General features: G+C 46.9%; 1 protein-coding gene across 4 annotated transcripts in view; it reads right to left on the bottom strand.

Moving 5' to 3' along the window:
- MTMR3 (myotubularin related protein 3) overlaps positions 1-23,202 on the bottom strand; it is a 157,731-nt gene that overhangs the window by 115,510 nt on the left and 19,019 nt on the right. For all 4 annotated transcript variants that reach the window (XM_075059915.1, XM_075059916.1, XM_075059917.1 and 1 more), the window contains exons 3-4: positions 6,758-6,838; positions 2,100-2,189 (exon numbers count right to left, since the gene is read on the bottom strand). In XM_075059915.1, the coding sequence (XP_074916016.1) occupies positions 2,100-2,189; positions 6,758-6,760 (93 nt within the window). In that variant the 5' untranslated portion in view covers positions 6,761-6,838. The remainder of the gene's footprint in view (positions 1-2,099; positions 2,190-6,757; positions 6,839-23,202) is intronic.

Below are 23,202 nucleotides of genomic sequence, written 5' to 3'. Positions count from 1 at the left end.
CAACGGGAGACAAATGTGGGAGAAAAAGCAGTTTTTTTTGTTTGGTTGTTTTTTCTTAAACTAACAAACTATTCTATAGGAAGGGAGAGAACTGGAGTATTTCTATCTAACTATTTTTATCTCTTTTTACTTATTTCCTTCAGTGACCAGAGAAGAGGTTCAGCACTGCCGAGTCCCATCTTCAGCCAAGGACGGTTGAGAAGGAACTAAGGGGTGTGTGGGATACGCATGCTCAGGCAGACCCTAAAGCAGCCATGAGACAGCAGCTAAGCACGTGCATCCCGACCAGGCACCGCTACCAAAGATCTCCGATCAACAGCACCGGGACGCACCGTCACCTGGAGTGGAGCACCCACAGGGACAGCACTCGAAGAAGAACCGGTCTTAGTATCAAGCACAGCAGAAAATTGGAAGCAAGAAAAAAAAACTACAAATCCTGTGGTTTCAGGACTTCTTGAGATACTTCAGATTCTAAACTTTCATTTTAAAAATTAAGCGTCTGCCTTTTTTCACTGTAAACTTGTAAAATCACGTGCTCTTGCTCCTTTTACCTAGCCTTGGTGAAAATTATACTTACGGGTTTATAATAAAAAACAAAGTTGCACGGATTTAACTAAAGGTGTGATTTTGGGGGTTGTAGTGGACAGTCAGCTGAACATGAGTCCCAGTGCGACGCTGTTGCCAAAAGAGCTAATGCAATCCTTAGATGCATAAACGGGGGAATCTCAAGTAGAAGCAGAGAGGTTATTTTAACTCTGTATTTGGCACCGATGCGACCGCTGCTGGAATACTGTGTCCAATTCTGGTAGACACAATTCAAGAGGATTTTGATAAATTGCAGCGGGTTCAGAGAAGAGTCACAAGAACGATTAAAGGATTAGAAAACATGCCTTATAGTGATAGACTCACGGAGCTCAATCAATTTAGCTTATCAAAGAGAAAGTTAAGAGGTAACTTGATTACAGACTACAAGTACAAGTAATAAATATTTAATAATGGGCTTTTCAATCGAGCAGAGAAAAGTATAACACAATCTAAGGACTGGAAGTTGAAGCTAGACAAATTCAGACCGGAAAATAAAGCAAAAAAATGTTAACAGTGAGTGTAGTTAACCACTGGAACAAAGTACCAAGGGTCATGATGGATTCTCCATTACTAATAATTTTTAAATAAAGTTTAGATGTTTTCCCAAAAGATCTGTTCTAGGAATTAATTTGGGGAAGTTCTACGCCTTTGTTATACAGGAGGTCAGACTAGATGATAATAATGGTCCCTTCTGGCCTTGGAATCTGTGAATCTATGAATTTAAAATCTACTTAGTTAAGCTAGGGCAAAAGGCTGTGTGAACACATGGTTTGTATCAGTTTAGAGTAAAGATATTAGGAATAGGTTTAAGTTAAACTGAAATAAACCACTCTTAAACCAAAGTATTCACCCACGAAAGCTCATGCTCCAAAACATCTGTTAGTCTATAAGGTGCCACAGGATTCTTTGCTGCTTTTACAGATCCAGACTAACGCGGCTACCCCTCTGATACAAAATAAGAGTGTCTACATGGGGCTTGCCACCAGTTTAACTAAATCAGTTTAAAAGCCAGATAATGAAAACTCCTTACAACACTTGAGAGTTATTAGGAATTGAAAAATACACTTTATACATTGTAAGACTTTTTGTCTTACCAATAACAAAAATGGATAAAGAAACAATTCCAGCATTTCACATGAACAGTTCCTATTAAGAAATAAACGCTTTACTAGATTTGGGTGGAAGAAGAGAAAATGCAATTTCTAAGTAATTGAAAAGTCCTTGTGTAAGCTTAGTGAGCACTGGCTATAATTTTGAGAAACTCTAAGGAAACCCTTTGGACATCACAATTCATGATCTCTCTGTCTGGCAAAGTGATACGCTTCAAAAAAAAAGATTTATATTCTTAAACAATCATCTTCCCTATCACTGTAGGGAATTTTGGATGAAACTTTTATGCCAGAGGCAAACTCAAACAGCTCAGCTGCTCTACTGTGTGATCTTGATTAGACTGAGCAATAACAGATCTATACATCTTTCAGTGCAGCAAAGGCAAAGAGTGGTCCAGTGACTACCTGAAGATTCTCATCCTCTCGGATCAGCTGCTTCCTGGGGAAGATCTGATTAGCCTGGATGCATTCAAGGCTGTGCTGAGTCTCTTCATCCTAGAAACAAAACTCTGCAGTTAATTTTAACACTATTACCCATTCACAGCAGACCTCTCCATTGACAGAAAGCATGAAGGGTTCCCAGTGATCAGTGAAAGGTTTAGGAATGATGAACTATTACAAGAATTCAGCTACCAGTGACCCACAGAAGTGACATAATAGTTGCAATTTTACATTACTAGTGGCCCATAACTTTGCAATGTAAAACACAGATTTGGGACCTCTTCCCATTGTTAAACACAAAAACATGAAGCAAAGTACTTCCCTTTCAATTTTAAATGCAATTTTAGGAAATTATAGCAAGGGGGCGTGGTCTCCCTCCTTGACAGTTGGGGAGAGAACCAGGACCACTCCCTGGTGTGCAGAACCGGGATATCAATGGCCACCCCACTGGAAGCAGAGGGTGGGACAGGAACCGGTACGATAAAAGACTGGCCCTCTAGCTCAGTTGGGGCAGAGCTGCCAGAGGAGCAGGACATCTTTTCTCCCCCGCAGGCACCCCCTGGAGCCTGGACCTGAAACAGGCTACTACAGTGCCAGAGACCTCATCATTTATCCCAGCAAGATCAATGACAACCCTGGAACCCAGGTACCCTCAACCTGGCAGTGTAGGAAGGAGCCCAGGACAGCCGAATAGGATTTGGCTCTGTTACTGATTGCAAGCCAGCTAGCGTGTTTGAAACTGAAAACGCCTATTGAGAGTCTTTGGGTTAAGTTTAGGGGTGAGAGCAACAAGGCTGATGTCGTGGTGGCCATGTGCTATAGACCACCAGATCAGAAGTATGAGGTAGACGAGGCTTTCTTTGGAAAACTACCTGAAGTTTCCACATCACACGCCCTGGTACTAATGGGAGACTTCAGTCACCCTGACATCTGCTGCGAGAGCAATACAGCAATGCACAGACAATCCAGGAAGTTTTTGGAGAGCGCTGGAGACAACTTCCTGGTACAAGTGCTGGAGTAACCAACTAGAGACCATGCTCCTTTTGACCTGCTGCTTATAAACAGGAAAGAATTGGTAGGGGAAGCAGAAGTGGCTGGAGACCTAGGCAGCAGTGACCATGAGACGGCTGAGTTCAGGATCCTCACAAAAGGAAAAAAGGAGAGTAGCAAAATACGGGCCCCGGACTTCAGAAAAGCAAACCTGGACTCCCTCAGGGAACTGATGGGCAGGATCCCCTCGGAGGCTAATACAAGGGGGAAAGGAGTCCAAGAGAGCTGGCTGTATTTTAAAAAAGCCTTATTGAGGGCGCAGGAACAAACCATCCCGAAGTGCAGAAAGAATAGCAAATCTGGCAGGCAACCAGCTTGCCTTAACAGTGCAATCTTCAGTGAGCTTAAACTCAGAAGGTAAGCTTACAAGAAAAGGAAATTTGGACAGATCACTAGGGAGGAGTATGAAAATATTGCTCAGACATGCAGAGATGTAATTAGGAAGACCAAGACACAATTGGAGTTGCAGCTAGCAAGGGATGTGAAGGGTAACAAGAGGCGTTTCTACAGGTATGTTAGCAACAAAAAGGTGATCAGGGAAAGTGTGGGACCCTCATTGAATGGAGGCGGCAGATGATGTGGAAAAAACTGAAGTACTTAGCTCCAGACTGCTGCACTGGGCAACACAGTATGGGGAGGAGGTGAGCAGCCCTCAGTGGTGAAAGAACAGGTTAAGGACTACTTAGAAAAGCTGGACAGGCGCAAGTCCATGGGTCCAGATCTAATGCATCCAAGGGTGCTGAGGGAGTTGGCTGATGTGATTGCAGAGCCATTGGCTATTATCTTTGAAAATTTGTGGCGATCAGAGGAGGTCCCAGACGATTGGAAAAAGGCAAATATGGTGCCTGTATTTAAAAAAAGGAAGAAAGAGAACCCGGGGAACTACAGACTGGTCAGCCTCACTTCAGTCCCCGGCAAAATCATGGAGCAAGTCCTCAATGAATTCATTTTGAAGAACCTGGAGGAGAGGAAGGTGATCAGGAACAGTCAACATGGATTCACCAAGGGCAAGTCATGCCTGACCAAGCTGATGGCCTTCTATGATGAGATAACTGGCTCTGTGGTTATGGGGAAAGCAGTGGACGTGATATATCTTGACTTTAGCAAAGCTTTTGATACCGTCTCCCACAGCATTCTTGCCAGCAAGTTAAAAAAGTATGGATTGGATGAATGGACTATAAGGTGGATAGAAAGCTGGCTAGATCGTCAGTGTCAAAGGGTAGTGATTAATGGCTCCATCTCTGATTGGCAGCCAGTATCAAGCGGAGGGCCCCAGGGGTTGGACCTGGGGCCAGTTTTGTTCAACATCTTTATCAATGATCTGATTGATGGGATTAATTGCACCCTCAGCAATTTTGCAGGTGACACTAAGCTGTGGAGACAGGTAGATACGCTGGAAGATAGGGCTAGGGTCCAGAGTGACCTAGACAAATTGGAGGATAGGGCCAAAAGAAATCTGATGAGGTTCAACAAGGAGAAGCGCAGAGTTCTAACACTTAGGAAAGAAGAATCCAATGCACTGCTACAGGCCGGGCACTGACTCGCTAAGCAGCAGTTCTGTAGAAAAGGACATGGGGATTACAGTGGACAAGAAGCTGGTTAGCAGCAGCGTGCCCTTGTTGCCAAGAAGGCTAACAGCATTTTGGACTGTATAAGTAGGGGCATTGCCAGCAGATCGAGGGACGTGATCATTCCCCTCTCTTCGACATTGGTGGGGCCTCATCTAGAGTATTGATCCTCCCACTACAGAAGGGATGTGGACAAACTGAAGGGAATCCAGAAGAGGGCAACGAAAATTATTAGGGGGCTGGGGCACATGACTTATGAGGAGAGGCTGAGGGAACCAGGGTTATTTAGTCTGCAGAAGAGAAGAGTGAGGGGGGATTTGATAGCAGCTTTCAACTACCTGAAGGGGGGTTCAAAGAGGAAGGAGCTAGGCTGTTCTCAGTGGTGACAAATGACAGAAGCAACAGCAATGGTCTCTAGTTGCAGTGGGGGAGGTCTAGGTTGCATATTAGGAAACACCATTTCACTAGGAGGGTGGTGAAGCACTGGAATGGGTTACCTAGGGAGGTGGTGGAATCACCATCCTTAGAAGATTTTAAGACCCGGCTTGACAAAGCCCTGGCTGGGATGATTTATTTGGGGTTGGCTCTGCTTTGAGCAGGGAATTAGACTAGATGACTTCCTGAGGTCTCTTCCGACACTAATCTTCTATGATTCTATGTTGCATCTGGATTTCCCCGCTGACCCAGTAACGGACCACTCTGCTACTGTTAGGGCCCTGGACTGGGATACACTGGAGTGGGTGGGCCTGTGTTCCCCACCCCCTACCACTCTACCATGAGGGGTGGCAGCCTCCCCACGTTTAGTCCTGGACGCCTGCATTGGTCTGATGCCCACCTGAACTAGGACGCCAATGGTTTAGCTGGCTCTCCCTTCAGAGACCTCATCTCCCCTGAGACTGTTGGGCTGCTTTCTCTGACAGCAGGCCTGAGCCGCCTTACCTGGCTGCTGCCTCACCCTGAGTGAGGGCTTTGCGCTGTAGACTTGCCGCCACCTGGCTCAACTGCAGGCCAGACCCATTATATGTGTGCAGCCCCACTTTGGCTGAGTGTCGGGGCTACCAGACCCAACTGATACCCAGCCTGGACTGAAGTCTAGGGCCTATTAACTGCTGGTTAATTCCCCCTGAACGGAGTCACTCTAGAAGCATTGCAGCAAGGGGGCTTGGTCTCCCTCCCTGATAGGCGGGGAGAGAACCATGACCACCTTACAGAAATTAACTCAGTGCTTATACTACACAAATCTGCACCTTTCCTGCACAATTTAAACAGCTTTGCTCTACACAGTGTATCAGTAAAATTGCACTAGCAAATTAATTTCAAACAGCCTTGCAATAAATCTGACTTAAATGCCATGAACCAGTGGTCCCCAACCTTTTCGTCTGGCGGGTGTCAGAGGAAGGACCAATGCGGCAGTGGAGCACATGCCAAAATGCCACCGAATTTCGGCGGCATTTCGGTAGCGACGCCTCTCGATGACGCTGCTTGCTGTTGACAAGTGACGTCACTGAGAGGCGTCCCTGCCGAAATTTGGGAGCGATTCCTCTCGATGACGTCACTTGTCGATGGTAAGCAGTGTCATCGAGAGGTGTCCCTGCCGAAATGCTGCTGAAATTCGGCAACATTTCGGCGGGTGCTCTCCCGGGGGCCAGGACGCGGGCGCATTAAGATCCCCCTGCGGGCGGGACTACTGTCATGAACAGTACATGGCTAACTAATCTGAATTTGGATGGAAGAATACTGCCTTAGTTTATATGCCAGACTGCTGGAAGATGGTACACATGCAATAATGACGACTATCATCAGAAAAATAAAACACAAATTGCTCAAAGATAAATAAAAAAGCAATGAAAACTACCTTTTCAGTTCAACCAGAAGCCTAGAGTGACATGTATATCAGGTATTGAGAATAGTATCTCTTATTATCATACAGTACCAACTCTCTCATCCTTCTTGTGCTACAGCCTGCTTTGTTTTGGTGAGTCCTGACGAAACCCATGTGCTTACCATGACAGGCCCAGGCTAGGAGGAGAAATCCTCGTCTTTGCTCACAGCACTTTGAGGCTCTTCTTTCCGTAACAGTAAAAGCTAGAAAACAAAATGGCAAAGTGTAAATGTGAAGAAAAATTCATTTTATCTTCTGGTGGCAAAGAAATTATTTTAAATGCAAGTTAATTTTAAAGACCAAGACTCTAGCTAGGTGAAAATCCCAATCATACATCAATGAACAGATGAAGTCAATACAAACTAATTTGCCTTACAAGCATACACCATTATGAAACATGCCTGGCTGCTTTAATGCATTCTCAATAATCACCAGTGAACAGACTGCCAGGAAAAGAATAGTTGAATGCAACAATTATACTAATCTGTTCGTATCATTTATATTAAACATAGGCTTTCCAGGCTGCTCTGAGAACATTCCCAAATCATTTATAGATGCAGACTCTTCCCATTTATTTCTTATTTTTTTACATAAATATAGTATGGATCTTCCTACCCACATCACACAAAAGGATACAAGTAAAATACATTGAAAATATGTGCAGTGTTCTACAGTGCTGAAGCTCATCTGCCCTTACATTTATATTTGGAAGTTTCAGCACTGTGGTTGATGAAGGAGCCATACCGAATTCACCAGCCCACAGACACAATGACATTGCAATATCACTAACTGCACACCGTATATTGTACAGAACATTTATTGGCCGGGGGGGGGGGGGGAGAGACACGACAAAATAGTAGTATTCAAAAATGCCCAAAGACAAAGGAAAATCCAGATCCACTAACTCTGTTGGACCTAAATAGTCCCATTAATATCAGTAAAAACAACAAGGAGTCCTCAGAGACTAACGAACTTATTTGTGCATAAGCTTTTGTGGACTAAAACCCACTTCATCAGATGCATGGAGTGGAAAATACAATACGGAGGTATAAATACACAGCATATGAAAAGATGGGAGTTGTCCTACAAAGTAGGGGGCGTCAGTGCTAATGAGTCAATTCAATTAATGTGAAAGTGGCCTATTCTCAACAGTTGACAAGAAGGGGTAGAAATCACTTTTGTAGTATTAATGACGCCAATGTAATCTACACCATCAGCAGGACTCCTATGGGTACCCGCATGGCCCCACAGTAAGCCAACATTTTTATGGCTGACTTAGAACAACACTTCCTCAGCTCTTGTCCCCTAACACCCCTACTCTATTTGCGCTATCTTGAGGACATCATCGTTACCTGGACTCATGGGAAGGAGGCCCTTGAGAAATTCCACCAGGATTTCAACAATTTCCACCCCACCATGAAACTCACCCTGGACCAGTCATAGAATCAGAATATCAGGGTTGGAAGGGACCTCAGGAGGTCATCTAGTTCAATCCACTGCTCAAAGCAGGTCCAATCCCCAACTAAATCATCCCAGCCAGGCCTTTGTCAAGCCTGACCTTAAAAAGTTCTAAGGAAGGAGATTCCATCACCACTCTAGGTGGTTCACCACCCTCCTAGTTAAAAAGTTTTTCGTAATATCCAACCTAACCCCCCCCCCCCACTGCAACTTGAGACCATTACTCCCTTTTCTTTCATCTGCTAATCCTCCCTCATTCTTCTTTTCTGCAGACTAAAGAATCCCAGTTCCCTCAGCCTCTCCTCATAAGTCACATGCTCCAGCCCCCTAATCATTTTTGTTGCCCTTCGCTGCACTCTTTCCAATTTTTCCACATCCTTCTTGTAGTGTGGGGCCCAAAACTGGACACAATACTCCACATGAGGCCTCACCAACGTCGAATAGAGGGGAATGATCACATCCGTCGATCTGCTGGCAATGCTCCTACTTATACAGCCCAAAATGCCGTTAGCCTTCTTGGCAACAAGGGCACACTGTTGACTCATATCCAGCTTCTCGTCTACTGTAACCCGTAGGTCCTTTCTGCAGAACTGCTGCCTAAGCCATTCGGTCCCTACTTTGTAGCAGTGCATGGGATTCTTCCATCCTAAGTGCAGATGCTTGCACTTGTCCTTGCTTAACCTCATCAGATTTCTTTTGGCCAAATCCTCTAATTTGTCTAGGTCCCTCTGTATCCTATCCCTACCCTCCAGAGTATCTACCACTCCTCCCAGTTTAGTGTCATCTGCAAATTTGCTGAGACTGCAGGCCACGCCATCCTCCAGATCATTAATGAAGATATTGAACAAAATCGGCCCCAGCACCAATCCTTGGCACTCTCCGCTTGATACCGACTGCCAGCTAGACATGGAGCCGTTGATCACTACCCGTTGAGCCCGATGATCTAGCCAGCTTTCTATCCACTTATACTCCATTCATCCAGCCCATACATCTTTAACTTGCGGCAAGAATACTATGGGAGACCATATCAAAGCTTTGCTCAAGTCAAGGAATAACATGTCCACTGCTTTCCCCTCATCCGCAGAGCCAGTTATCTCCTCACAGAAGGCAATTAGGTTAGTCAGGCATGACTTGCCCTCGGTGAATCCATGCTGACTGTTCCTGATCACTTTCCTCTCCTCTAAGTGCTTCAGAATGGATTCCCTGAGGACCTGCTCCATGATTTTTCCAGGGTCGAAGGTAACAGTTGATCACCGCATACTGATATCGCGGTGCCTGGTACCAGCCCAGAGCAGCGTGCTGGGGTTGGGGTCAGGGCCAACTCCATGAGACTGGCCCAGAGCCTAATGTCTCTTTCCCTTTTGGTCCAGAGCCTAAATAATTTCCATATTTTGCACCTTTCGCTGATGTGGGTCTCTCCCAAACAGTGCAAAGTCTGTGTGCGGGTCGCTACTTGGCATAGAACGCCGACAAGAACCGCACACCTTAAATCCCGGGGCTTGAGGCATGCCCCGGCCCAGGCTCACTGACTAATTAAACAGCTAACTAACTACAGGTACTAAAAGTACGAACAATTCTGGGCACGAGCTACATCGAAGCTGGAGCAGAGCAGTTCCAACGCACCTTCATTGGCGAGAAGGAACTGAGGGTGGGGGGAGCGCACAGCTCCCCTTACACCGTGCCAGGCATGTGCCACTCCAGGGGCGCAGGGGGCACACACTCCCCACAGGTACTGCTAGGGGAAAGCTTCCGGCACCAGTGCATGTGGCGAGCATGCACACCTACTGTGGAATACACATGAGTAATCACTCGATGAATATCTATTAAGGGTATAACAACCAACAAGAATGCACTTTTATGTAGAAAACCATGATTAAATTGAGTCCTCCTGAATAGTGATTTAAATCATAAATCCACCCTGTTGCTGGCACTTAAAATTAGGAAGGTTGTAGAGCGGTTTCTAAACTAAGGACTGGAGGAAAGCTAACAAGTTTGTTTTTTTTTTAAGAATATCAGGGTTGGAAGAGACCTCAGGAGGTCATCTAGTACAACTCCCTACTCAAAGCAGGATCAATCCCCAGACAGATTTTTGCCCCAGATTCCTAAATGGCCCCCTCAAGGATTGAGGTCATAACCCTGGGTTTAGCAGGCCAGTGCTCAAACCACTGAGCTATCCCTCCCCCAGTGTGGATAAACATGTGGTTCGGACAGAGACATCCCTTAGGGGGAGGATCTATTAATGGAGATTCTGTATGTCCTAGTAGGGAGAAGAGATTGGAAGATGATAAAATACAGGTAGAAACTGATAAAAATAGTCAAATGAAAAAAGTCCCATTCAATTACATCAGGTAATGGCAGACAGCTGAAAAGTGATATGTTTTTAAAGTGCTTATATACCAACGCTAGAAGTCTAAATAATATGGCTGAACTAGAGTGCCTCATGTTAAACGAGGATATTGATAAAATAGGCATCACAGAAACTTGGTGGAATGAGGATAATCAATGGGACAAAGTAATACCAGGATACAAAATATACTGGAAGGACAGAACAGGTCGTGCTGGTGGGGGAGTGGCATTATATGTGAAAGAAAACATAGAATCAAATGAAGTAAAAATCTTAAATGAACCAAACTGTACCACAGAATCTCCATGGATAGTTATTTCACACTCTAAGAATAAGAATATAGCAGTAGGGATATATTACAGACCACCTGACCAGGAAGGTGATAGTGACTGTGAAATGCTCAGGGAGATTAGAGAGGCTATTAAAATAAAAAACTCAATAATAATGGGGGATTTCAACTAACCACATATTGACTGGGTACATGTCACCTCAGGACAGGATGCAGAGATAAAGTTTCTTGACACCTTAAATGACTGCTTCTTGGAGCAGCCAGTCCTGGAATCCACAAGAGGACAGACAATTATTGATTTAGTCCTAAGTGGAGTGCAGGATCGGGTCCGAGAGATGAATATAGCTGGACCGCCTGATAATAGTGACCATAATATAATTAAATTTAACATCCCTGTGGCAGGGAAAACACCACAGCAGCCTAACACTGTAGCATTTAATTTCAGAACAAGGAACTACACAAAAATGAAGAAGTTGGTTAAACAGAAATTAAATGGTACAGCACCAAAAGTAAAATCCCTGCAAGCTGCATGGAAATTTTTTAAAGACATCATAACAGAGGCTCAACTTAAATGTATACCCCAAATTAAAAAACATAGTAAGAGAATCAAAAAGTGCCACGGGTGGCTAAATAAAAAAGTAAAAGAAGCAGTGAGAGGCAAAAAGGCATCCTTTAAAATGTGGAAGTTAAATCCTAGTGATGAAAATAGAAAGAAGCATAAACTCTGACAAGTGAAGTATAAAAATATAATTAGGAAGGCCAAACAGGAATGTGAGGAACAGCCAGTCACAGACTCAAAAAGTAATAGCAAAAATAAATTTTAAATACGTCAGAAGCAGGAAGTCTGCTGAACTATCAGTGAGGCTACTGGACAACCAAGATGCTAAAGGAGCACTCAAGGACGACAAGGCCATTGCAGAGAAACTAAATGAATTATTTCCATCGCTCTCCATTCTTTTTAGGTGACAATTCTGAGGTACTGTCCCAGACTAAGATGTCATTAGAGAAGGTTTTGGAACAAACTGATAAACTAAACCAGGGGTCGGCAACCTTTCAGAAGTGGTGTGCCGAGTCTTCATTTATTCACTCTAATTTAAGGCTTCGCATGCCGGTCATACATTTTAACGTTTTTAGAAGGTCTCTTTCTATAAGTCTATAATATAAAAAGAAACTATTGTTGTATGTAAAGTAAATAAGGTTTTTAAAATGTTTAAGAAACTTCATTTAAAATTAAATTAAAATGCAGAGTTCCCCTGACCAGTGGCCAGGACCCGGGCAGTGTGAGTGCCACTGAAAATCAGCTTGTGTGCTGCCTTTGGCACACATGCCATAGGTTGCCTACCCCTGATCTAGTCTGACCTCTTGTATATTACAGATTTTAAATGTCACACAGTTACGCCTGTATTGAACCTAATAACTTGTGTTTAACTAAAGCACATCTTCTTCAGAAAGGCATCCAGTGATCATCTGAAGACATCAAGAGATGGAGAATCCACCACTTCCCTTGGTAGTTTCCAATAGCTTCACTGTTAAAAAAAATTGTGCCTTATTTCTTATTTGAATTTGTCTGTCTTCACATTCCAGACACTGGTTCTTGTTATGCCTTTCTTGGCAGCATCCACTTTATCAAGATCTTTCCAGGTCCTGGACAACAGATCCATTTTTGGAGTACAGGTGGAGATAAAACCTTTATTTCTTTATTTTTTATTTATTTAGTAAGTGCCTATCCCAATAGTTCTATGCCGTTAACAATTAACTAAATACATAAAATCAAGGATAAAAGATCCAAAAAGTGAAAATCTTATTCAATTGAATCTAAAATACCACTTAGCTAAATAATGACTTGCTTGTTCAACCACCTCTGCATCACCAGAGGTATTCAATAAGCAGACCAGGGTACAAATCTGGATAGCCAGATGCTTTTGAATGGACTGCAAAATCTTTTTATTCACTTATTGTTATCATTATTGTTACTGCGGTGTGAAAATGTTTCTCTGGAGTCTGGACCTTGACCAAGAACCGGACACAATACTCCAGGTGTGGCCTCACCGGTGTCGTCGAATAGAGAGGAATAATCATTTCCCTTGATCCGCTGGCAGTGCTCCTACTAATAAAGCCCAATATGCCGTTGGACTTCTTGGCAACGAGGGCACACTGCTGACTCATATCCAGCTTCTCATCCACTGTAATCCCCAGGTCCTTTTCTGCAGAACTGCTGCTTAGCCAGTCGGTCCCCAGCCTGCAGTGGTGCATGGGATTCTTTCTTCCTAAGTGTAGGACTTGCACTTGTCCTCGTTGAACCTCATCAGATTTCTTTTGGCCCAATCCTCCAATTTGTCTAGGTCACTCTGGACCCTATCCCTACCCTCCAGTGTATCTACCTCTCCCCCCAGCTTGGTGTCATCTGCAAATCTGCTGAGGGTGCAACTCATCCCCTCATCCAGATCATTAATAAAAATGTTGAACAAAATCATTCAGTGGTCAGGTTTACACATTTCTATGTCCCCCCTCCTGAAGCCCAGCTAGTAGATAAGAAAGATAAGAGCTTTACTGAAAGCAAAGAATAAAGCATGCTGAATTTCATCAACAACGCATTTTGCTAATGTGGTCTAAAATTCTTGGCAACATCATGTAACAAAATTGTACTCTTGCACTCTATATCAGTAGTACCTATTTATTTTTAAAATCCTACCCAATTAAATGATTTACATGAAGAAAAATGTGATCTAATAACTCTTTTTCATCTCTTAACTACTATGGTCCTAAAATCCAGAGTGAGCTATTAGTCTGAAATTACTTCAGCTATTATTAAAAGCAAATTCCCTCACAGCCTGACTGTAGCAATTATACTAGTTGAATTTAGCAATCGCTATAGGCTACAAAACAACTACCATTATTACATCCCTGTGGGTGAAGTAATATCTTTTATTGGATCAAATTGTGTCAGTGAGAGAGAGAAGCTTTTTAGCTACACAGAGCTCTTCCTCAGGTTTGGGAAAGGTACTTAGGCCATGTCTACACTGGCACTTATGTCGGCAAAATTTTGTTGCTTAGGGGTGTGAAAAAAACCACCCCGGACAACGTAAATTTTGCTGGCATAAGCACTTATGTGTACAGCACTATGTCAATGGGAGATGCTCTTCCATGGACATACCTACCACCACTCACTGAGCTTGTTTTATTATGTCAATGGGAGACCTTAAATAGCTCAGCGGTTTGAGCAGTTGCCTACTAAACCCAGGGTTGTGAGTTCAATCCTTGAGGGGGCCATTTAGGAATATGGGACAAAAATCTGTTGGATGATTTAAGTGGCGGTTGGCCTAGATGATCTCCTGAGGTCCCTTCCAACCCTGATATTCTCTGATTCCCGTCAATATAATGCAGCTACAGGAGCGCTGTAGTCTTACTGGAAACCTGGGGATTGGGTGGGCACAAGCCTGCCCACTTCTAAAGGCCCCTCCCCCAGCCTAGTGAGAGGGACCACTGGACCCAGGGACCAAATGAACACAGGGGACAACAAATAAAAAAAACAAGGATTGAGGTGAAGGTCATAGGTTCAAAATGAGGATACTGGATGGGGACACCGAGCAGAGTACCCACGACAGTGTCCACTGCTCCTCAAAGGTGTCAAAGGAGCCAGCGGACGCTGCCCAGTGGAACTCTGCCCAGATGCGTGAAACTAGGGAGGAAAGGAAATAGGCTCCACGGTTGCAGTGCACCCACTCGTCCAGCATATTCCTCCTGGTAGTGTAGATGGAGAGTTTGGCCAGGGCCAGGAGGAGGTTGACCAGGAGGTCTCACAACTTCATGGGGCCATGGATGGTTTGTGCAGAAAGGAACAGGTGTGGGGAAAAGTGCAGCCAGAACCGCAACAAGAGGTTCTGAAAGAGCCGGAAGAGGGGCTGCAACCTGGCGCATTCAAGATAGGCGTGAGCCAGGTTCTCCCTCATGCCGCAAAAGGGGAAGGCCTTGGGCACAGGTACACGCCCATGCTCATGGCTCCGTGAAGGAGCCGCCAACCGATGTCCCTAGTGGGCCGTGGAGACAAGGTGGAATGAAGGCTAGCCCACCGGGGCTTCTCACCCTCTTTAGGCGGAAGATAGTCCCGCCATTTGGTGTTCGGGGCAGGGGGAGGGACACACACGAGGGTGACGAAATGCAGTGTGTGGAGCACGAGTGTGTACAGTTGGTCTCTAGGCACGGTTTGGAACCAGACCGGTTGCAGGGTGTGCAGCTGGCTCAAAGTCTGGGAACGGGGAGGCCGGGGGGCTCGCGGAACAGGGGCCGAATAAAAATGTCCGGAGGGCCTGGTGTGAAGGGCGAGCGGAGAGCACCCTCTTGCAGGGTCCGTTGCAGGAAGACAAGAGAAACAGGTGACACGGTGGCCTTCACCTCCTGGAGCATGCACAGGGGGGTCGGAAGGGTGGAGAGCCCCATGCGCCGACCGAGCATATGGGGATCCATCCAGTCCCCGCTGTCGTAGTCCAGGAGGTCTCTGACCCTAGTGGTTTCTGCCAGGACCAACCTCCGGCACACCAAGGGACACTCCGCCACCTGCACACACAGATAGGGGTTGTGTAGCAGGGGCTCCGCGAGGAGGTCCGCCACCTCAGTGGCCACAAAAGACCTGGTCGCCGAAAAGAGCTTCCAGGTCTGGAGGAGGTCCTGGTAGAAGATCGGCAGCTCTGAGAGGTATCGCGGAAGACCCCTCACGTGGGGAAAAAAGAGCTGCCGGTCATATCGGAGCCCTCGGAGACGGCAGAGGAAGGTATGCGCCAACATGCTCCACACTGGACTACACGCACCGTAAAGGAGTCTCTGCATGGCCTGGAGGCGGAAGACATGGCCTTGGAGGCGAAGGCAGACCAGTTCCTGCCCTCCCTCCTCAAGAATAAGACTCAAAACTCCTGCAGGGACCCAGTGCAGACCCAGCCAGAAGAACTCCAGGGACATCCTCTGGAGCCTGGCCAGGATCCCTGGGGCCGGGCTCAGGGTGTTGAGACAGTGTCAGAGCATGGACAGGACTAGCTGGTTCAGCACCAGCGCCCTCCTTCGCAGGGAGAGACACCGGAGCAGTCCTGTCCACCTCCACAGTCGCTCACCCACCTTGGCCTCCAAATTCAATCAGGGCCAATGAGACAGCCAATCTCAGGGCCAGGCTCAGCCCTATAAAAAGGCTGCTCATGGAGAGGAAAGTCAGTCTGTCCCAGACCTTTGACAGGAGAAGGTCAATCTCCAGAGCTGGGAGACTAGCACCGCAGACAGTGCAGTGCTGGCCAGGCTCAGGGAGCAGAAGGGAGCTCTAGCACACAGTCTGCCAGGCTGCAGGCCCTGAAGGGAAGGGCCTAGCGGGTGCAAGGGGCCATAGGGGAAGAGGTCAAGGGAAGTGGACAGACAAGGGGAGAGAGGGAGGACAGCGAGGCTGCCGCCGGAGGATCCCTGGGCTGGGACACACAGTAGAGGGTGGGCCTGGGTCCCTCCTTCCCCCCTTGCAGTACACCCAGCCATCGGTCAGGGGGAGCAGCCATCACAGACTACGCCAGATCCCTGACATGAGGGATTAGACTTTGGGGGTGTGGTTGGACATGGTGGCTGGGGCATAGAGAGACTGCTGTTCCCCCACCCCAGTCCCCAGGAAGGGGGTGTGGATGGACTAAGGGGCTGGATGGCAGTGGTCCGGAAGAGGACGCCACGAGCTGGGGAGCGAAGCGGGCTCAGACGGCAACCAAGGGCGAGACAATGTGCAGGACACCACCAGGAGAGGGTGCTCCACTGGAATGAGCTAATTCCCAGAGGTAACCAGTAGGAGGCACTGCGGTGGTGAGTCCCAACCTTGTCACACGCGCTCTTGCAGCAGCACAGCTACATTGGTACAGCTATGCCACTGTAAGCTTGTTAAGTGTAGAAATGGCCTTAGAGAAGTGGTCCCCAAATAACCCCGGCCAGTGGGAGCTGGGTGGGGGCAGTGCCTGCAGAAGAGTGCATACAGAGCTGCTTGCAATGCCTCTGCCTAGGAGCCGGACCTGCTGCTGGCTGCTTGGGCACAGTCTGCCTTAGCCCCACCACTGACCAGGAGCCGCCTGAGGTAAGCTCACACTCCAATCCCCTGCCCAGCCCTGAGCCCTCTTCCCCAACCCAGAGCCCATTCCTACACCCCAAGCCCCTCATCCCCAGCTCTGTTGGGTCATGGGCATCTGTCATAAACAGATAAGAAAAGTTAATAGAACAGAAGTACTTTATAACTTTTTTGACTGTAAAGGGTTAACAAGTTCAGTAAGCCTGGCTGTCACCTGATCAGAGAACCAATCAGGGGACAGGATACTTTCAAATCTTGAGGGAGGGAAGTTTCTGTGTGTGCTGTTAGTTTTTGGTTGTGTTCACTCGGGGCGTCAGAGGGACTGAAACGGACCAGTATCTCTCCAATCTCCTCGATACAGGTTCTTAAAATAAAAATAGTGAGTACTAGATAGATAAAGCGAGTTAGCTTATGTTTGTTTTCTATTTGCCAAATGTGCAGTTGGCTGGAAGGAGTTTAATGTGTTTGGCTGAAAGGATTCAAATTTGATTTGCTGAAATGATTTTAATTGTATTGAATACTTAGCTGGAGGTTTCCCAGTGCCTATAGCTAAAAAACCGTACCTATTCATTTATATATACAAAAGAAATTTTTACTGTTTCTCTCTTAATAAAAACGTTCTTGTTAAGAACACTGATGTTTTTTTATTCTGGGAGCCACCCAGGGCGGGCGGATTCACATGGAATTGTGGGGAGAAAAGGAGGAAGGGAGAGAAAGGCAAATTTCTCTTCTGCCAGATTACTTTCTCTCCTCAGGGAGCGTCTGGGAGGGGAAAAGAGAAGGAGAGGGGAAGGTGAATTTTCTCCTGTTTTGTGATTCAGAGTTTGAATCACAGTGATCTTCAGGTAACCAGGGAAGGGGAAGTCTGGGAGAGGAACAGTGGGGGAAAGGTTTACTTTCCTTGTAGTAAGATCCAGAGGATCTGGGTCTTGGGGTTCCCCGAGCAAGGTTTTGGGGGACCAGAGTGTACCAGGCACTGGATTCTGGTTATGGCAGCGCTACAGGTTCTAGCACGGTAATTGAGCTTAAGGATCATGCTGGTACCCATCTTTTAACGTAAGGTTCAGAGTGGGATATGACCATGACAGCATCAACAATTTTCTTCCATAGTCGCAGGAAAAGTTTGAAACTTGAAGATGGTTCTCAATCTTCTCCTATCAAATTCTTCCTCCTCCTTCACCTGTACCTGGACCGCTCTTCCATTTTGTAATGTGAAATCACCAGGGTCGTTGTGAGCCTTGATACCTGTTACAAACCCTCTCAGATGCTGACCTCCCATTTGAAGAAGAATCGCTATTTAGAGGCAGTAGCGAACTGTACTCCACCATGCCACTAACTGGCCTTAACACTTTGCATTTATAGAAACTGAGCTGTTAGTTACACTTCACAAGGCTTGGTTCCATGGGAGGTTGCAGCACTGGTGGGCTGGGGGGGGGGAGGAAACGAAGTGAGGTACTGGGGTGGGAGACCCCCGGAGTCCCGGAGCATGCAGCCAGAGCTCTCTCAAGCCAGGAGGAAGTAGCCGTCGCAGCACCGGTACTTGGTGAAGGACAGCAGAGGAGGGTTCCCGGTAAGCGGCTTTTTATTTTCAGGATGGAAATGTTCGGGAGAGGAGGGAGGTTAGGGCTGCATGCATGCATGCCTAGATGTGGAATAGCCCATTGATGTGGTCTATCACATCACAGTAATCGGCCTCGGTAATCTCTTCAAAAGTTTCAGCCAGAGCGTGGGCAACACGCTTGCGCAAGTTTATAGGGAGAGCCACTGTGGTCCTTGTCCAAGTCAAGCTAACCCGTCCACGCCATTGTGCCGCGAGGGGTGAGGGGACCATTGCTGCACACAGGCAAGCTGTACAGGGGCCAGGGCGGAATTTGCATTGCTGTAGAAGACTCTCCCGCTCTTCCCAGGTGACCCACAGCAGCAAGAGATCTTCCAGGATCAACTCCTGTGGAAAATGTTGGGAGAGTGTTCAGCGTAGGTCCCCCCGCAGCTGTTTGCTTTCCCCAATGCACAGAAACCCCAGTACAGTCCTGAAGCAATCATTCCCCCTTCCCAGGTGACCCGCAGCACCAAGATATCTTCCAGGATCAACTCCTGTGGAAAATGTTGGGAGAGTGTTCAGTGTAGATGCCCCCTGCAGCTGTTTGCTTTCCCCAACGCAAAGAAACCCCAGTACAGCCCTGAAGCAATCAGTCCCCCTTACTCACCATTTCGGGGGTCGTGTGGGTTATGTGCACTCTCTTTGGTATGGGAAAATTATACTAAAGTGAAGACAGTAAACTCCTTCACTGTGTGTTTATCTCAGACAGTTATTCCCAATGCTGCCTCTGTTAAGTGTTGCCTTTTTTGCCTTTCCACAAGCAACCCTGAGTTCTCGGCTGCCCGCGTTATCAACAGCTCAAAGACTCCAAAAGCTCTGGAAGAAGCCGCGAACAAGCAAAGAAGACCTGCTGCAAGCACTTATGGATCACTCTGCCACAGAGAATCAAAAAGTGCAGGACTGGAGGGAAAGGGAAAGCAGGATCCGCCAGAAAAACGCAGTGGCCAGGAAGAAAAGCACAAAGCAGCTGATGAGCATCCTGGCGCACCAAGCGGACTCTATCCAGGCGCTCATAGCCATGCAGGCAGAGCACTACCATGCCGGCCTCCACCTCGTCCCAAAGTTCTTTCCCTTGTGCCCCAATGTCAGCTCCAAACCCCCTTCCCCAGCATACAGGTTCTTACCCCACCACCAGCTGCCTCCAACACCTGTACGTTCACCAACCAGCCCTGAGAACTACGACCCTTACCTTCTCCACTCAACCCCCATCACCATGCAGTACAGGCATCCTGAAGAGCAGCAGTCATTGCACAGCACTCCAGACAGGACATATGCAAACCTGTGACTGTACAGTTCCCCACCACACACCCCTGCCCTTTTAGGTTCCCAGAATGTTGTGTGTCTGTCAATAAAGTTATTTTCTTTTCAATAAATGAATTCTTGCTTTGAAAACAGTCTTTATTATTGCAGAAAGTCAAAGATACCTTAGCCCAGGAAAGAAACAGGCACTGCAAATCAGCTTGGGAAAGACAGATTCCTACTAACATTGTAACCACTGCACTTCACTCCCGTGCAAGGCACCAAACATTACTGTTGGTTTTCAGCCTCAAATTCCTCCCTAAAGGCAACCCTAATCCTTGAAGCCCTGTGGTAGGCCTCTCCAGTAGCCCTGCTCTCTGGCTGTGCAAATTCAGCCTCCAGGCGTTGAAACTCGGAGGTCCATGCCTGTCTTAATCTTTCACCCTTCCCTTCATTAATATTATGGAGGGTACAGCATGCGGATATAACCACAGGGATGCTGCTTTCCCCCAAGTCTAGCATCCCATACAGAGATCGCCAGCACCTTTTTAAATGGCCAAAAGCACACTCCACAGTCATTCGGCACCGGCTCAGCCTGTAGTTGAACTAGTCCTCGCTCCTGTCAAGCTTCCCTAAATACGGTTTCATGAGCCAAGTCATTAACGGGTAAGCGGGGTTTCCAAGGATCACAATGGGCATTTCAACGTCCCCTACTGTGATCTTCCAGTCTGGGAAAAAGTCCCTGCCTGCAGCTTCCTGAACAGGCCAGTGTTCCGAAAGATGTGTGCATCATGCACCTTTCCAGGCCAGCCTGTGTTAATGTCAATGAAACGCCCACGGTGATCCACAAGCGCCTGGAGAACCATAGAGAAATACCACTTCCGATTAACGTACTTGGATGCTAGGTGGGGTGGTGCCAGAATAGGAATATGCGTCCCATCTATCAGCCCTCCACAGTTAGGGAAACCCATTTGTGCAAAGCCAACCACAATGTCCTGCAAGTTCCCCAGAGTCACGGTTCTTCTTAGCAGGATGCAATTAATGGCCCTGCAAACTTGCATCAACACGATTCCAACTGTCGACTTTCCCACTCCAAACTGGTTCCAGCCCGATTGGTAGCTGTCTGGAGTTGCCAGCTTCCAGACTGCAATAGCCACCCGGTTCTCCACCATGAGGGCAGCTCTCAATCTCGTGTCCTTGTCCCTCAGGGTGGGGGTGAGCTCAGCACACAGTCCCATGAAAGTGGCTTTTCTCATCCAAAAGTTCTGCAGCCACTGCTCGTCATCCCAGACTTCCATGACGATGTGATCCCACCACTCAGCGCTTGTTTCCCGAGCCCAAAGGCGGCATTCCACGGTGCTGAGCACATCCGTTACTGCCATAAGCAATTTAGTGTCATATGCGTCAGGCAAATCTATATCATCGTTGTCTGACTCCTCACTGTCACTGTCACTTTGGAGCTGAAGGAATAGCTCAACTGCCAAACGTGATGTGCTGGCGACATTCATCAGCAAAGTCCTCAGCAGCTCGGGATCCACTTCTTACAGAAACCGCGCTGCAGACTCAAAATGGCACCATGGGGCGTTGGGACAGGAAGCGGAATGACCCGCACCCTTCCGTCCCCTTCCCACAACCCACAGCGCCAAAATGGGACGAGGTGCTCTGTGGGATAGCTGCCCACAAGGCACCAACACTCCCAACACTGCTGCAAATGTGGCTACACTGCAGCGCTGGTAGCTGTCAGTGTGACCACACTCCAGCACTTTCCCTAGACAGCTGTACGAAGACAGCTGTAACTCCCAGCGCTGCACACCTGCAAGTGTAGCCAAGCCCAACAATCCTAAGGAACAGGTAAACAGCATTACCTCTATCTTACATATGAGGAAAAGGAGGCTCATACATGTTAAGTGACTTGCTCAAAGGGCACCCCGGCCCCCATTGTCGTAGGCACTGTCCAGAGAACACAAAGATGATCCCTGCCCCGAAGAGTGTACATCTACAGACCCATGCCTAGTCCATTACACCTCGAGGCCTCTAGAGCAGGCACTTCAGCTCTCTGAGTGAATTTTCAAAAGCACTCAGCACTGCTCTAACCCTGCTACCATTAAAGCCAATAGTAAAACCCCCAAATATTTCAATGGGAGTAGAGCTTAGCCCATGCTCAGCACTCTGAAAATCTTAAACAGAGCTAATATTTACTTTCCTCACACAGGCGCTGTAAGAGTAGATTTGTTAATGTATTAATGAATGGTTAACATTTCTGTAGTGGTCCTGTCTTGATCTTGTATATTTATTTACTTCAAAAACAGTGTGCTTGTTTTATTCCCTTAAAGAATTGTCGCTGGCTAAGGAATTTACTCTTCTTTTGAGATTTCCTTTAACCGTTGTATTAAGTGGAAGGGATGCTGATCCTCTTGGCTAATCTAAGATGGTCTTCCAAAATTGTACACCTAGAGGGCTGTTGAGCCTTGGTATAGAATAACAGAATATCAGGCTTGGAAGGAACCTCAGGAGGCCATCTAGTCCAACCCCCTGCTCAAAGCAGGACCAATCCCCAACTAAATCATCCCAGCCAGCGCTTTCTCAAGCCTGACCTTAAAAACCTCTAAGGAAGGAGGTTCCACCACCTCCCTAGGTAACCCATTCCAGTGATTCACCACCTTCCTAGTGAAACAGTTTCCTAATATCCAACCGAAACCTCCCCCACTGCAACTTGAGACCATTACTCCTTGTTCTCTCATCTGCTACCAATGAGAACAGTCTAGATCCATCCTCTTTGGAACCCCCTTTCAGGTAGTTGAAAGCAGCTATCAAACCCACAGACCTCATTTCTCTTCTACAGACTAAACAATCCCAGTTCCCTCAGTCTCTCCTCATAAGTCATGTGCTCCAGCCGCCTAATCATTTTTGTTGCCCTTCGCTGGACTCTTTCCAATTTTTCCACATCCTTGTAGTGTGGGGCCCAAAAGTGGACACAGTACTTCACCTGAGGCCTCACCAATGTCAAATACAGGGGAATGATCACGTCCCTTGATCTGCTGGCAATGCTCCTATTGATACAGCCCAAAATGCCATTAGCCTTCTTGGCAACAAGGGCTCACTGTTGACTTATATCCAGCTTCTCATCCACTGTAATCCCTAGGTCCTTTTCTGCAGAACTGCTGCCTAACCACTCGGTCCTCAGTTTGTAGCAGTGCATGAAATTCTTCCATCCTAAGTGCAGGACTCTGCACTTGTCTTTGCTGAACCTCATCAGATTTCTTTTGGCCCGATCCTCTAATTTGTCTAGCTTACTTTGTATCCTATCCCTACCCTCTGGCGTATCTACCACTCCTACCAGTTTAGTGTCATCTGCAAATTTGCTGAGGGTGCAATCCATGCTATCCTCCAGATCATTAATGAAGATATCGAACAAAATCAGCCCCAGGACCGACCCTTGGGGCACTCCACTTGATACCGGCTGCCAACTAGACATGGAGGCATTGATCACTATCCACTGAGCCCAATGATCTAGCCAGCTTTCTATCCACCTTATAGTCCATTCATTTTTAACTTGCTGGC

Source organism: Chelonoidis abingdonii, chromosome 22, assembly GCF_003597395.2.
Source record: "Chelonoidis abingdonii isolate Lonesome George chromosome 22, CheloAbing_2.0, whole genome shotgun sequence".
Classification (NCBI taxonomy): Eukaryota; Metazoa; Chordata; order Testudines; family Testudinidae; genus Chelonoidis; species Chelonoidis abingdonii.
This window is presented reverse-complemented; position numbering and strand designations above follow the sequence as displayed.